The sequence below is a fragment of the Stegodyphus dumicola genome, chromosome 12, assembly GCF_044657685.1.
Source record: "Stegodyphus dumicola isolate Sdum_Otavi_A_Nest chromosome 12, ASM4465768v1".
Classification (NCBI taxonomy): Eukaryota; Metazoa; Arthropoda; class Arachnida; order Araneae; family Eresidae; genus Stegodyphus; species Stegodyphus dumicola.
Window position 1 is genome coordinate 42,477,692 of NC_140779.1, and position 17,745 is coordinate 42,495,436.

The 17,745-nt window shown below is 32.8% G+C and overlaps 1 protein-coding gene across 3 annotated transcripts in view; it reads left to right on the plus strand.

The window, feature by feature from the left end:
• LOC118194659 (MOB kinase activator-like 3) overlaps positions 1-17,745 on the plus strand; it is a 60,614-nt gene that overhangs the window by 30,346 nt on the left and 12,523 nt on the right. For 2 of the 3 annotated variants that reach the window (XM_085827657.1, XM_035365828.2), the window contains exon 7: positions 13,611-13,722. In XM_085827657.1, the coding sequence (XP_085683783.1) occupies positions 13,611-13,661 (51 nt within the window). In that variant the 3' untranslated portion in view covers positions 13,662-13,722. Of the gene's footprint in view, positions 1-13,610; positions 13,723-16,288; positions 17,681-17,745 lie in introns of those variants that run through there. The other variant, XM_085827659.1, reaches the window with a different exon arrangement.

Consider the following 17,745-nt stretch of genomic DNA (forward strand, 5'->3'; position numbering starts at 1 on the left):
TGATAAGCAGGTTTTTATAAATTTTCCTAGTGCAGATGTTAGGCAGATTAGTCTTAAAATTAGGCTTAACTGCACTAAAACAGCTTTTAAATTGTTGATAATTCTACAAATATTGCTTGCAGATTTCTTAAAGGCATAAAAATATTAACCGAAAGATAAGCACAACATAATTCAATCATTTTTAAGGCAAAAAATGCACAATTTTCAAACATATAAGAGTAAAGAAACTGAGATCACTGAGCCAGGTAACAGAGTGGATATATATTATTCGTTTTTGAGTTATGCGAGATATGTGCATATGTACGTACAGACACTACAAAAAATTCTCTTTAGAATTAATTTTAAATCAATTTTATAATTTTTTTGGGAGGAAAAGAGTCTTTTATTCTGTCCTTATGTACAGATGTCGCCAAAAGCATTGTTAAATTTCATTCGATAGCGGTCAAAATGGATATTTTCATTGAAATATATGCTGCCTGAAACTTTTCGCGATTGCAATACTTCCTTTTTACTTCATACAAGGAAGTGAAAAAGGGAGTGTAGTTTATGTATAATCTTAAGGATTGGGTAGTCCAAATCATCAGGACATGGAGCCTTTTTCTATGGAAGATTATGGAAAACCTGTTGAATTTCTTTAACTGTGAAAGCAACATCATCTTCAGTTGGCAGAACTACCATGTCTTCTCTTAGCAGCTTTTGCTCCGTGGTATCGTTAACTGGATTATCTTCTGGAAAAACAGTAGTAAGGACCTGGCTGTGTTGGATGGGAGATTTGGAATATTGTCGATGGCTGTCTGTTGCAAGTAAATTTGTGTTGGTGGTAAACTTTTTGTATAGTTAATTTGTGAAGGATACTATAAGGATTTGAATTAGTGCTGAGGAAATTTCTCCAGCTATTCATTTTTGAAGAGGAGATGTTCCATTTATATTGTACTCTTTCTGTTCTGAATGCAGTAAGGAAGTCTATGTTTGTTTTCATTATCTGTATTTTCATACAGTCTCCTTCAAAATGCTCTTCATTTCTGCCTTTGTTGCCACAGTTCCTTCATCCACCAAGCAATACCTTTTAGTTGCTTAGATGTTCTTTTGGGAAGTATTTGATCACAGTTGGATAGTAGTGTTTTCATTAGGTTTTCTGTATATGTTTCCTGATCATTTGGGCAGTAGCAATTGTTGAGTTGTAATTCTTCTTTGGTGAGCGTGACAGTGAGCTAAGAAGTTTGTATTGATTAAGAATTATTGTTAAAGCATTTGTGAAGATGTTATAATGAATATATTTATGATGTGAGCAGCTGTCAACAGCCCAGTTCTGGATTATATTAATGATATTGCTGTTGGACAAGTAGCTGTTTAGTCTGTATTTTATTGAATTGTGTGCACAAGTAGCCATTTGATTCCTACTTTTGTATCTTGAATTAACTAATTAATTAAATATAAATTAACTTGAATACAGTGGACAGGACCATTTTGATTATGGTGCCCTGATTAATACTGTTTCTGTTATAGCATTCCATGTAGCTTCTGTAGCTGAAACAGGAAGTGATGTAAGCACGGTGTGCTATTGAGACACTGTTTCCTGTTCTGTAATTAAAATCTTAGCAGTTAATGCAGATTGGATTACTTCCATGATATTCTTTGATATTGTGATTACCTGAGCAGAAGACATGGTAGGTTTTGTTTTTGTATTGCTGTGGATATGCCCGAGGTTTTGATATTTGAAACGTTGTTTCGTTGAAAAATGTTTGGGGGTAATATATAAATGCCATCCAGTGGGAAGTTTTGGTTTGTGCATGACTGTATTGCCGTTGAGATGCATTCTGTGATTTACATTGCATTATTTCTTTCTTTCAGTCTGTATAATAGTTTGATTGCATTGCTATTTAAAAATGTTCTGATCCTAATGCTAATTCAAATTCTTGTTTTTGCACTTTTAGTGGGATATTATATATGGTTATTTTAAGATATCGTAAGACTGGGTATTTGATAAAAGATGCTGTTTCAAAGTTAAGTGTAGTTTTAGATTCAAGGTTGCAAACCACAGTGAGGTCTCCCTTTTGAATTTCCTGTACAGTATTTACTTAAACGGCAGTACTTTGTAAAAAGAATTCTTTGGCAAGTTCTTCCTTTAGTTTTGTGCTTGAGCTATTGCACTTAGGATATGTTAATAATGTTGGCTTTGAAGAACAGATGACCTGCAAATAATTTCATTTATAGTGATCTGTAGCAGAAGCTGGCGAAATTTTTTCAGTTATTGATTTTTGTATTTATAGCTGTTTCTTTTACTGAGGTAGATGTGTGAGAAATAGAACCTGATCATGGTATTGGTTTTAAGGTCAGTGGTGCAGTTAGCATTTGCCCTCTTTCTTCCTGAGGAAACAAAAAACAGCTGTTGCATTTGCTTTTAGTTAATTCTGTACACTCTTTATAGAGGACATATATATTTTTTTGCTAGGAGTTTGAATCAATATTTAAATGAGGATCAAGGTTAAATGAATTGTCCAACATCTATGGCAGTTTTAGAGAAAATGCTTATTGAAGATCGCCTTTAACAATCTTCAATTTTAGTTCTTAATTCAGATTTTGATTTCTGGGTATAAGTTTTATTAAAGGATGGGCTATACCAGTATCAGTTGTAGTTCTAGAATGGTTACTTATTAAACTGATTGAAGATTTTCTGGATTTCTTTGATATCTGCACTGATGATATTTGTAAAAATATAATATAATTAAATAGCTGAACAGTATGTTAATAGCTAATAATGAGATAAACAGGACCTCTTTTTGGGGTAAAAATATGTTAAAGTCCAAACAATGCAATAATTACAAGAGCAAATTATTATAGAGATAAATATATTGTATATAAATAAATAATGTGCATTGTTTATTTAATTACAAAGCTATAAATACCAATGACAGTGTTATGATACCATACAGCTAAATGTAAACAAATGTTACAACAGTGAACTGTTAACAAAGAATTAATCAGCATGGAAGTTTAGATATATCAAGTCTGCTTATGCAACATTATTAAAATATTATTTAATAAGTGAAACAAATTAAATGCTGGTCAATTTTTTTTTTCAGTTTGATATATTTTGATTGTTATAAAATATTAAAATAAATTGAAAAACAGAAACAGTGGCAACAATGCAAAAAATGGCAAATGCAATATTTTAAATTAAAATAACATTAAAGCAAATTCTAAAGATTATAAAGTCAGAACTATATATTCTATTTATGGTATTGTGAAGTAAAATATATCAAAATGAGTAGAAAATTTTAGACTATTTCGATAGGGTTACAGAATAAACAGTTAAAACCATGACTATTGAGTAAATTAGGTCTAAAAGACGAATGTATGACAAATATGTGAAATGAAAATCCAAAAAGTTGCATATCTTTGAAAATAATAACCAAATTTTTATGGGAGTTGTATCAAAAAGTTCATCTCAATAAACCCTTTTGAATGCAAATGAAATTTGTATTTATCACAATTTTTACCACTCTTTAAAAAAAATGCACCTTAAAGCTCATCAGAATGCTGAAGCACAAGATGAATTTTTACTTAATCTACAGAAATTCTGTTAGTAAATAATATAATGTGTCTTTCATGTAATATTAGCCCACCAGCGGCCAAGCGGTAAAGTCGCTAAACACTGGTAGTTCGGTCCGAGGCTCGAATCCCGCGAACGGGCTGGCTGCATGGGCGTTTTCGTGGTTTTCCCCATGTGTAACGTGTATACGAGCCAGTTTCCCTTAGAAAGTCCTCCACGAAGGCATCCCTCCTCTTAGGCAGATAGCCCTCGAGGCTTTGCCATACTCAAACACACATACTTTCATGTAATATTAAAAAAAAATCAAACTCCATTATTGGGTATTGGTTTATCTACGTATTTTATGGTTTTGATTGGTGTAACATAGCTGGCAAAGCTTCCAGTTTTACCAGGAAACTCCCAGTTCTTCATCCCATTTTCCAGTTAAAATGAGATAAAATATTTTAGACTTATATGCTGAAACCACATTTGTAAGCAAACATAAAGACAGTGAAAGCTCCTGTCTTAAATAAAGACAGGAGCTTTCACTGATGACCTGTCTGCACCTTTAGCATCTAAAATATATTATCTCATTTTGACCACATGTACCAATTTATTCTTTGGCGTATTTTCCAGTCTTCTAATAGATCAGCAAATCTCACGGTGTTTAATTTTCACTAAAGAAAATGTTTCCTAACAAAAAATGAAATTTATTAAATTAATAACACATAAATTGTGTAAATTTCATTCTCCTAGCTGTGGTAATTTTCAGCATAACTTTTCTTACTAAATTTTATTTGACCTAAATTTAAATTGTCTTAATGAACTGTAGACATTTATAAAACTTTTTATGGAGATTCAACCAATATTTAATCTTTTTGTAGTTGGATTTAATTTTGTTGTACATCAATAAATGGCACATTACTAAGTTTACCAACATAATTGTATGTACATCAATTATTTATTTTATTTTATTTTCATCATATTTTAAAATATTTTAATTAATAAAAGCTTTTCTTTCCTACCCTGAATTTTGTCAGTATAAAAGTATGTGAAAATTAAATTAGGCAAAAGATGAATTATTATTATTTTTTTTTTTTTAAGTCAATTTAGAGGTATCTTTGTGTGGCAGTGTGGTTCCTCCTGCTTTCTCACATTTCAAGGTTGATAACTGTAGATTAGAGATTAGTGGTACTAGAGATTAGAGAGTAGTCACATTTCAAGATTGTAACTACAGATTAGAGAGATCAGGGACTTTCTATGGTAACCATATAGAAGACTATTATAATTAGGACAAAGTCAGATCTTGAATCGTCAAGGACTTCAGCGGTCCTGGATTAGATCATCAGTTTAAATTTAGTGAAATGACGTATAGACATGGCAATATAGAGACTTCTTTTATTGTTTAGATCAGATAGAAAAGTGCTAATCCTCTTCTCCCCATATACACAAGGCGAGAACCGGTGCTGCCTTAACAACATTGTGATCTCTACGGCAAACCATTGTGCTACAACAGCCAGTTGTAGCACAATAAACATGAGTTGAATGAAATGAAATGTAAATTAAGTGTAATTGGATTAGCATAGGCCTTGTATGCTTGTAAGGCCCCTAAGAAAGTGCCCTGTGTGCCTATGCATTAAAATGGCCCTAGCAAGTGCTGGAGCAGGTGCAACTGATACAGCCACACTGGATATCAGAACTTAGAATTAGCAAACATTTTAGAATTTAGACTAGCACCAAGGAACAAAAATTGGGTAATGGCATAATTTGTAGAATTTAGGAGAGGCACTGGACAGTAGATTTCTAACTACTTGAAGTACTGGGCAATGGAATTCAGGAATCTTCTACCACTACCACTCAAAGGTTGAAAGTATGCTCCTATCCAGTATCAGTGCAATGTCAGTCAATGCATTGCTATTGGCTGCAGTGCAATTCTTGACCCAGCAGATGTTTGAAAGTAACATGCAGGAATCTCAGTTAGTCAAGAGAAAAATCCCATTTGCAGCACACCTGCCTCGTGTATTCTCATTCCTACACTTTGCAAGGGAAGGAGGATGTTGTATTATTTTATTGTTTATTTACTTTGGCTAGTGTTCTAGATTTCAGACTTTATGCTGTATATGCTACTAATATTTATTTATATTCTCAGAAATAGTGGTTAATTTTAGATATTGTCTACTGCATGATATCACTGTGAAAGTTTTCACTGTATCTTATTTACACTTAACTGTTTATATCTATGTAAACTTATTTGACTTACAGAGCAATAGGTGACATCCATCAGTATGATAGGCTGATACTGCTTTGCATTTTTCATACCTGTGGTATTGCCATGGTTCAAATCTTTAAAAAGTTATGCACTGAACAAAAAATGTTCAACTTTTACAGCATGACTAATAATAAATATCCATTTCCAAGTCTTATTCAGAAAACTGAGTAGCATATATATATATAATTTCAATTATAATATCAATACTGAAAAGTATTTATTGTTAAATTTCATTTTAAAAGAGTAGGTACTTTTACAATGGATATCATGAAATCAGGAATGTAAAATCCTCTTCAAATCAAGACACTGCTAAAATTTGCATGCAAGAAAAGTGATCCCATGTAAACTCATGTCATCCGTATATTTGAATGCACATGTATTTATATGCTTTGTATTTAATCATCATTTCACTGAATATTTCTCATTATTTATGAGCAAAACAATACCTTTTGAGCCATAAAGCTAGCATTTTCCCCCATTTCACATAGTCACCAATGAGTTACAGAATTTTCATGAAAGTGTGAATAATAAAGTACCAAAGAAATTTTTAGATCTGACTCAATCTGTGAACAACATCTCAGTTCAGCCGTCTATTACTGACACTTATTTCTGTTCTGTGAATAACATCCCGTCTCAGTCACTGTCATAATCAGGATCCCATAATTAGACCATAAGTTAGAAAATCATCATGGAATGTGTACAGAAGACAATATGAAATAATTTCACTCTTAAATTGATGGTACTTCATCACCCAAAACCTTATATTTAAGAGCTGATGTTTTATGAGAATCTGCTGAAATATTACTAATGTTTGTTGCTAAAAAACAATGATATGCTAGCATCTTAGTAAATGTTTCAATTGAGAAGTTTAATTAATATATTTCAAATTCATCGAAATTTTATTATACATGTTCACTTAAAAATATTTATTAAATTTTGAGAATATAGTATGCAAAATTATTCTAATATAGTGCTGTCTTAAACTGCTATCACATCTGTTACAGCTATGTGGGACAGCGTTTCAAAAGAAACATTTCTTAAAACCCGTTATGTCCACAAAATCTATGTAACCAGTTTACTAACTTCATTTCCTAAGCAGACCTGAACACCAAAGAAAAACTATTTATCACTCAGACTGGTGAAAGAGATGTTTGTTTTCAAATTCCGTGCTGTGTTGCTAGCTCATTGAAGCACTTCAGTATTTTTTTTAACATTTTCAACTTGTTTGTTATTATGACAGGTAATAGAAAGGTGGTGGTCATTAAATTGATCACTTTGATCTCTACACTGGTGATTCTGAAAACTAAAGAGAAAAATATTCCAAAGAGATTTTTTTTTCCTCCATTTATTTATGGCAAAGAACTCAAGAACTGCTTGTCTAAAGGGAGGGCATACAAAGAGATTTGTGATAGTTATTAAGGTTGTTCATGAATCGTGCATATTATGTAAATCATAATTAAGAGAGAATTATGTAATTAATTTCAATACTGTAACTTTAGTATGAGTGTTCCATATTAATTTATGCATTATTTTTAAGATTAGAATCATATCCATATAACAGATACAGAACTTGGTTACGTCAGTAATGGCCGAATTCTATATATATGAAGACCAATTTAAAATGTGTGCTGGGTCTATATAATGCATTACATATGTGTATCGTGGATCTATATAAGACATTACTACATAAATGTATTTATCAGACATTACATTATATGTATATCTAGTACTCATATCTTCACTCCTATAAAAAGTCACTAACTCCCTGGCAAATTTGTGAATTGGCAAAAGCATTTCCTTGGCTAACTGTATGGCTAACAATCAGTGACACAACCTTCACACTGTCAGGCAATAATGGTAGAGACAGCTTCACTGCAAAGCACCCGAGTACAGCTCCCAACTCTGCTTGGTTGTTTTCGAAACTCCACGTACTCTGGAGACTCTCCACATGATGCACTCGACAATACACAAGAGTATAGCTCTCGACTCAGCACAGACTAAGACAAAACTCGACAATGCACTAAAAGACTCTCTCGATGCACTCGACGATCACCTCGACGCTAGACTTCGAGACACTCGCTCAATGACTGACTATCAGCTCACTAGACGAGGCACACACACACTAACTGACTGCAGAACAGCAGGGTTTATATAGCTTTCGGCTTGTGTTCGAGAACATTCTGGGCTAAATCGGTAAGAATTCGTTCCAGAAGGTTCTCCAACCCTTCATGGTATATCGCCAATTTTGTCTCCAAATGTTTCCAAATGTGCGATTTCTTGCCAAATATGGCTACCTTGCCATTTTATGGCAACACTAAAACTGCTTTGCGAGGAAGCCATCTTAGAGCGCCTGTACATTTCGTAACACTGCCCCTTCCCGAGGACTGCACGTCCTGGGCAGTACAACCCTTGGTCAGAAGCCAAATTCGATACAAACAAAACATAATAAAACAAACAAGTAACATAGCTCTAAAGAAACAATTATTTACACTATTTACAAGTTAGATACACAAATTAAACAGATCACAATTTTAAGAGAAACAAATATTTACACTATGTTCAAGTTATATACACAAATTAAACACATCACAATTTTAAATTGTACAAATTAAAGTTCAGAATGAATTTCAGTCTCAGTCTATTCACTAAAATATACCCGGGTCAAAAACTTTTCCACTGCAGTTCTCAGGTATATTTATGTTTTGCATATCACAATATGAAGATTCAGTTCTTTGAAACTTTCCATCTACAGAAAGATCTGAAACAGTTTTCCACCACTCTGAAGTTTGTTCGCATCGTGTGTACAGTTCACATCGGTATTTTCAGCAGCTGGTACATGCACATTTTCCTCCGTTTCCTGGAAACCATCTTCAAATTCTGCATCAGAGTCATGAACGGAGCCCGATACCTTACAAACACTAGTATCCTGGTTTAGACTCAAGTCCTTGTCCGCAAAATCCGCACTATGAGACGCACACATAGTTTGCGAAGTGGGCGAATTTTCTTGCAATACTGGAGCACTCTGCCTAAATGTACATCAGCTTTTCCCATCTCTGCATCACTTGCACTTTCAGATGGTTGAACACTTACTGCCTGCGACTTCGTAACTTCACTATCAGTTTTGAGGAACTTAACAGTCGCATTTTCACTTTCTTCCACTTCAGGCACTTGAGAATCGAAAGCTTCTTTCCCATCTTTTGTTTCTTCTAGTTTTCGTTCTTTTCCTTTAATCCTGTTAAATGTTTCATACTTCATTTCTTGATCTTCCTCAGACAGTTCATTAGCTACTTTCTTCATTTCTTCGTCCTTTGATACTTCAGACGCCACTTCAGTCATTTCCACATTTTCTTTTATGGCTCCAGTTTCTTCCGCAAGCTCCATTTTCATCTGTGGGAGTTGCTTTCGCACCTGTTCTCGGCCAGCTTACATCTCTTCTCGTCCAGATTTCATATCAGCTGTCATCTCTTCATATCCAGCTTTTATGTCATCATATCCGGCTTTTATCTCGGCACATCCGGCTTTTATCTCAGCATATCCGGCCTTTATCTCAGCACACCCGGCCTTTATCTCAGCAAATCCGGCTTTCAACTCCTTCTGTTCGCCTATGATCTCGGCTAAGAAGTCCATCAAAGTATTCATCTCCTCCGCCATGGCTTTCCTCTGTAGGCGGGTCATTGGCATTCACTCGCAAACCCCACTCCTGACACCAGTTGTTGCGATTTTTCTTTTCTGACAGCAGTTGTTGCGTTTATTTCATCAATCACGTTCATACATGGTTCGTGGATTTGGAGTGAATAATGATGACAGTTGATGAAGTATCGAAACACACTTTATTTAGCCAATATTAATCAAGACAGCTCCAATAACACTTTTTACAGTCGTCGAAGATCTACTATAAACACGTTGGAGCAATCAGTGAAACAGCCTTCACACTGTCAGGCAATAACAGTAGAGACAGCTTCACTGCTAAGCACCTGAGTACAGCTCCCAACTCTGCTTGGTTGTTCTCGGAACTCCACGTACTCTGGAGAATCTCCACACGATGCACTCGACGATACACAAGAGTATAGCTAGCACAGTCTAAGACAAAACTCGACGATGCACTTGATGACCACCTTGGCGCTACACTTCGAGACACTCGCTCAATAACTATCAGCTCGCTAGACGAGGCACACACATTAACTGACTGCCGACCAGCAGGGTTTATATAGCTTTCGGCTTGTGTTCGAGAACATTCTGGGCTAAAACGGTAAGAATTCGTTCCAGAAGGTTCTCTAACTGTCCATGGTATATCGCCAATTTTATCGCCAAATGGGCTATTTCTCGCCAAATATGGCAACCCAAAAGCTGCTTTGCGGGGAAGCCATCTTACCGCGCCTGTATGTTTTGTAACAGTATGTTTATTAGTATTAATGTAATGAATAAGATGTGTATTAATGAATATACATACAAATGTTTTTCATCGTGCATAATCTATATGTATGAAATATATCAGTATGTAGCAATTACTGTAAAAATATAGTTTCTAATGTATTTATAATCTAAAAAGTATTTCATTAATAACATAAAAATTTAATAAGTACTAGTGGGCAAGCCCACTTTTCATTGTGTGTATAAGAGTTCTCATGTTAAATTTCTCTGATATTCGAAAGTTGGACCGAACCACCAGTGTTCAGCGGTTTAGCGCGGGCTGAGCCTGCTGTATTAAAAAATGCATCTACAAGACACTCCATACCTGTTACAAATGCGGAAAATCACGAAACCACCCATGGAGCCAGCCCCTTCGCCCACATTCAAAAGTTGGACTGAAATACCAGTGTTCAGCTATTTTATTAGGGCGTCATCCGCTTTATTCACTTATGCATCCACAAGATACGTTACGAATGCGGAAAACATGAAAACACCCATGCAGCCACCCCGTTCGTCGGGATTCGAAAGTTGCATCGAACTACCAGTGTACATCGATTTTACCTGGGTTGCACCAGCTTTATTTACATATGCATCAAGAAAATACTGCAGACACAATACACATGCATAAAATCACGAAAATACCCATGCAGCCAGCCCATTCGCTGTCCTTTGAATGTTGGATCGAACTACCATTGTTCATATCTAAATGAGTTCCCATGTTAAATTTCACCGGTATTCGAAAGTTGGGCCGAACTACCTGTATTCAGCAATTTTACCTGGGCTGCGCTCGCTGTATTCACATATGCATCCACAACATACTGCATACACATTACACATGCGGAAAATCACAAAAACACCCATGCAGCCAGCCTTTTTGCCGAGATTTGAAAGTTGGACCGAACTACCAGTATTAAGCGATTTTACTCAGGCTGCACCTGCTTTATTCACTTATGCATCCACGGTACACATGCGGAAAGTCACGAAAATCTCCATGCAGTCAGACCATTCGCCAGGATTGGAAAGATGGACCGAACTACCAGTGTTCAATGATTTTATCGCTCAGCTAGTAATGAGCCTTTTTATAAAGTGTAATCGTAAAAATTTTTGGGTATGATATTCAAATAATATATTCCTTTACTTAAATTCCTTTTGATAAACTTCAACAATCACACACTAAATTACATCAATATATATATTAATATAATTAATAATTAATAATTATTTATAATAAGAAAACTTTCCATATACCATCTCCAAGGAACACAAATTCAATTTAAAACCTTGAACGAAAAAAAGAAAAAAATTTAGTGAGAATTTAAATTAGTATTTTAAATAGTAATTTCAACTTTTGTTTTAATAAGTATTCTCATCACTACATAGGCAGTGCTTCTCTTTTTATGCATCAGTGATGTTGTTTGCATCACTGATGCATAAAAAGAGAAGTTTGATTATGCAATAATTAATTTAAAAGATATTGATTATGCAATAATTAATTTAAAAGAGTGTTAATAAGTGATTAGTAGAAAAGTAAAGTCACACATATATAAACATACTTAAAAAAAAATTAATCACTTTAAATTTAACCCATTCGGGACAGCAGCCAGTGAAAGATAGCTCTCCTTCAGGATGGGAGCTGTTATACATGGACTGTGCTTACAGGCCAGAGCATTTTCTCCCACTAAGCCTAATATGCAATATCGGAAAGCGCACATTACATAATAATGGATAAAATGTACACTTTACATAGAAATAAAACCATTTTTAAATATGTGATTATAGATATCATAATTTCAATCATAAAAAATTTCATTTAAATAATTGATATTTAACAATAAAAATATAAATATATTGTACTATAACTAAAAGTACCTAAATTAAAGACTAAATGTTTATACAAAATAATAAAAAAAATTAAAAATTTTTTCACTTAACATTATGAAATACATAAAGAATATTGTAATAAGTAATATTTCAAAGCCCTATGAAAAATCTCAAAGCATGCATCAATGCAGAGACCAACATTGCATTATTATCATGCATAATTTCAATCATACATTTCAATTATTATCGTCTTCTAATTCAGAATCTGAAGATTCAGAACTACTATACGAATACTACAATAATTTATAGTCGTTTCACTGTCATTGTTGGAAAGATCCATAGATTGATGATTCATAACTTTAGATATTTTCTCCTCAGAAAGATAACGTGGTTTTTAGCCGTGGCTACACAAATAAATCTAAAAGTAAAAACCCATGCTAGAATATCTCCCATAAAATCCCATCCTAAAATAGAATCAAAACTATAAACAACCACTTCAAAAGGAGCTAAAAGGCCACGTGTTTCCATTTTCATCGGCTAGCATGTTATTATGTTTACATTCACGAAAATTCAATAAATCACAGACACTTGATGACCCCATTCTGACCTCAGAGAGAGAAATACTAATGTACAAGAGCAATCTTTTGAAAGGAACAGGGATTAGTAATGTATTAAACGTAACGTAGTTAATATTTCGTTCCAAAAGCACGACGCAACTGCGTGACCATCGTCCCATTGTGTAGGATTCGCCGTACCACAAAGATGCGGTGTTAGGCTCTGAAGAGCATCTAGTGCTGACGCATATTTGTGGCGTTCGTCCCGAAAGGGTTAATAAAAAAAATTCTATTATATAACTGATAATATTTCAATACGGTACTTTATAGGTTTGAATGAAATATTTTAAACTTGGCAAACTTTTGCCAATGAAAAATTCATAAATTAAAAATACAAGAATGTCAAAATACTTTCTACTGTTAAATTTTCATGATTATAAATTGTATCAGTATATAAACATTTTAAAAATGAACTATACAGTTATATTTTAGAAGTAAAGCACCCAAATATGGTTTTCATATTCTTTCGATAAAATTGGCTTCTATTTCTGTTGTCTACGACCTCAAACTACAGCCATCTCCATAATGAAAATTTCTCATGATCCTTCAGAAGCAGAACTTTCATCTGATTGGTTGACATCTACACTGGATGCAACTACTACAAGCAAACCATTTAGCCAGAGTATTGCTTGTATAGCTAGGCAGAACATCGTTTCCAGTGGAGCTGGTTTTTCTGAGATCCCTCCCATTTAAACCAATGCTACCAGAATCTCTTTCTCGGAATTGTCCCACCTAGCATCATGCGTCTCTAGATTTGATAACCTCATTAAGGAAATGTGAAGTTCGGCCTTAAGCCAAGCAAACAGACTTTCAAAAAAATTTTTTTTAATAATAAATTATTTTTTTATTTGAAAGACCATATTTTTTTTTCTTTAAATTGTATGTATTTATTTTTCCATGGGAGAAATTAAAGATTTATTAATCTTGTATTTATATAATAATTTGACAAATTTTTCTTTTACAGGCAGAAATGACTAGTAAAATCTGCAAAGGTTATTCTCATCCTAAACGATAGAAAATGATTATTTGTGTATTTTGATAAATCAGATGTAAGACATAAAAATTTTGTCCTATGGGTATGTATTTGAGATAAGAAGAAATTTATATTATTTTAAACCAAAATTAAGTGTCTTCACTTAAGTGAAACCTTATGTTAGGTATCATTCAGCACCATCAGCTACTTTTATCTATTTTATCAAGATATTTTAATAGTTACCATAATTATTCATTTTTTATGAATTCGTATATTACACAGTGCTTTTAAATTATTATGTCTGGGCTTCTACTTATATACCTTTGAGAATTAAAAGCATAAAGGCATAAGAAAAATGTAATGAAGGTTTTTATCATAATATTCCATGCAGTACCTTAAGTAATTAAGAACTGCTGTGAATTTAAGCTGGTAAAATTAAATATTTAAAATTGTTTTGAAATTAACAATGGTTTGTGCTAGACTTCACTGCTAATTTTTATCTTCCTCTCTTCATATATATATATATATAATATAAGAATTTCATGAGAATATAAGATTTTCATGAGTCTACTTATTCTTCATCAGTACAATGAATGTGGTTTCTACAATGTTTGTTTTCATATTTATTTATTTTATCAGTACTTATCATATTCAAATTCTGTTAATACAGTAGAACTCTGATAATCTGCAATTCTTTAATTCATGAATGCCTGTAATTCATTATCATTGTTGAATACAACAAACAAAACTTTTGTTTGTTTTAGAAAATTCACTATGGTAAATTTAACAGTAATCATAAAACCAGTCAACTTTTTAAAAAAAGCATTCTGATATATTTTGATTAAAAATTGAATATATGTAGTTAACATATGTAAATAATATATTTATTCAAAACTTTTGATATGTTTAACTTCAACTCAAATGCAAATTATTACTGGTTTTTTTCCATTAGAGAAGTTTATTTATATTGCTGGTTCACAGGAATAGTGATTTGAAAATAGTCCATATAGAAATTTTTCTAGTGTTAAAAAAATAAGAAATGTGGTAACGAGGGATGAAGTAAATAAATTTTCTTTTAATAAATCTAAAATTTCACTTCTGTCACTTCCCCCTTGTACTGATATTATTTTTGGTGCCGTTATGTTATCGGGACCGGATTGAAAAATGTATGAATGTATGTACAGATGTGCATATATGTGTACATGTATATGCCTACATACATTTATACTTGCATATATATATATATATGCATACAGGAACACTTCCATCCATTCATACATACATTTCTGAATCTGGCCCTGGTAACAGAATAGTACCTTGGTCCTGATAATAGAACAGTACCTTATTTTCTCTGTATATACAGGTATTAAAGCAGGGTTGCCACGCTACGTGGAAAACCGGAAAAGGCCAGGGAATTCGAAAATTGAGCGGAAAAGTCAGGGAATTTAAATATTTTAGTCAAAATCTGGAAAAGTCAGGGAATGTCATACGGTGATCCCCCAAAAAGCGAGTTTTGCGCCAACGTTGGAAGCAATCACTTTGTTGGCGAATTATGTATCGAATGAGCGTCATTCGGGCAACTGGCGTAGAGCCAATTTTCGCAGCTCCAATCAGATTGTCTTTTAGAAAGGCAAAGCAAATTTCCGGCAAGTTTAATTTCCAGTAACCTCGAGAATCCTAAGACTTGCATGTGCAGTGCATATTGAACTAAAAAAAAAATACCTTCCCATTCTCGTATACAACAAAATTGGTTTAATCCTAATATGCGGTACCATGGAAGCTAGAATAGCCCCCATGTACTCTGTTCTAATGTAAGAACGTCTATGTAAAGAAAGAAAGGTTCCATAGTGGTAATGTAAATCAGTTTGCTATAGTGATGCTAGAAAGCGGAGGGAAAATTTTCCTGAGGGATTTGACGACGAAACCTGACGGCGAGAATTTCCTCCTCCGCGATGTGTACAGGAAATTGTGAAGCATGTGTTTAGAAGAAACGTTGACTTCGCAATAATTTATACTTGGATTTTCATAATTTTTTTTGCTCCAAATAACTAATCTATTATTAATTAATTTACTCGCATGAAACAATATTTTCTTTTCCTTTAAAGTTTGAAGAAATTTAAAATGATATTCGTTTTATGTACTTTTGATAAACTTGACTTTTGAACTTCGCGAGCTTCGGCGACAGATATTTTGTGCATACACAGCTGTTTCTCTCTACGTAGGGACAGAGCCATTCCTGTTGCAGAAAAGTTTTTTTATCCTAACCTTCATGTATGGTATACATAGGATTTGTCGACATTATGATTCGTTTTGCAGTAAAATAAAAAAATAGAATCAGTCATCTAGGCTAACGCGTAATATGACTATACTCGCCAAAATATCATTGATTATTGTAATTCAATTTTTAAGTAATTAACTTCATTTTAATGTTATTTATATCATTTACTGTTCTTCTTTCCTCTAAATTTATTTATTATTAGTTAATAATACTTTCAAATTTCAGGCAAAATTCTCTGGCATAATTCTTAAACTAAATAAATCTAGCAGTGTCATGACACTATCAGGAAATTTGAATGCACGTATTTTTGCTTATGTAGGCTGCTAAATAAATATAAAATACCTGAATTTATTTTAAAATATCATTAAATAGATTTCTTTCTTTCGTTTAGCTGCGAAATGTCTGCAAAAAAACTCATTTTTGAATCCAGATTGGGCAGATTCTAATCTCAATCTTCAGTGGAGAAAACAACTCCTATTATAGTTATAATAGCTTTCAGGATTATATATATATAATAAGTCATATGCAATTGGCAAATTTTTGTGTTTTCAAATGGTACCATAATTAATTTACCTCTCAGCGCACTATCCGGATATCCGCACTATCCAATGCACACTATCCGGATAGACTGGAATTTTTTCAAAACACACCTGGAAAAGTCAGGGAATTTCATTCTGCTTTTTGAGTGGCAACCCTGTTAAAAGCCTATAACAGTTTTGTGTTCAATAAATGCTGATTAAAAAATTATTAAGATGTAATTTAGTTATTTATTTGTTGTAAACAGTGCAGATTTAATTAATTTAGTAAGAGTAAATAATTATAAATAAGAGTAAATAATTTATAATGTAAACAAAATTCATGAAGACATAACCTGTAATCTGAAAAATTCTCTAATCTCCACAACCATATGTTCATGAGTATGTGAATTATTAGAATTGTATTGTAGTAATTAATATCCATTGTTGCATAAAATCAAGGCTTGAATTTCAGAAAACATTTCATTATGCCAAAGATCGTTTGTTTCTGTTTGTTATAATTAATATGTTTTAGCTTATTGTTTATTTATGCAAAAATTGGGGAATATGTATTTCCTCATAGCTTAATTTTGTGTTCAGTGTTAGATTTAATATTAATAGAACGTAATGATGACAACTTGTTATCTTATTTCTTTAAGTCAAAGATCCAACTTCTTAATGCCAGTGCATTATCTAGAAGACATGTCTCTCCATTCAGACAAAAATGTCTCCCAGATTACTCCACCAAATGAAGACGTTAATTTCTGTTCTAGAAACAGGAGAGGGAAATCTTTAAAATAAATTAAATAAAATATCCCAAATATTTGTAGCCGCCTGACTTTAATTTAATTAGAATAGTCTTCTTATTTAATTTGAAATGAGGAATATATATATATATATATATATATACATATAGTTCCAAATCCTTTCTCCTTTTCTGTATTCAACCTCCTCCTTTGTAATTTGGATAAAATTGTTATTGCTATATATTTTTTCATGTGTAATTTAATGATATTATTGTACCTATCTTTGAAAAATTGTATAATTTTTTATTTTTGATATTTTGTATATAGAAATAGTTGCTGAAATCTTATCATCTTACATTGTGAATAATGAGTGCTTTCTCATTTGATGATTGTTTATAACTTTTAGCTACTTAAGAATTTCATGTTGCAGATAGTAAATGCAAATTCTAATTTTCAAATTAATTTTTATGAATTTTATGTAAAATAAATTTTTGTCAATGCTTATAAATTTTATGATACACCTTTCCTTTTTTCCTCATTGCTGTTTACACTGTAGACAATCATATTTAAAGGGCACAATTATAGTT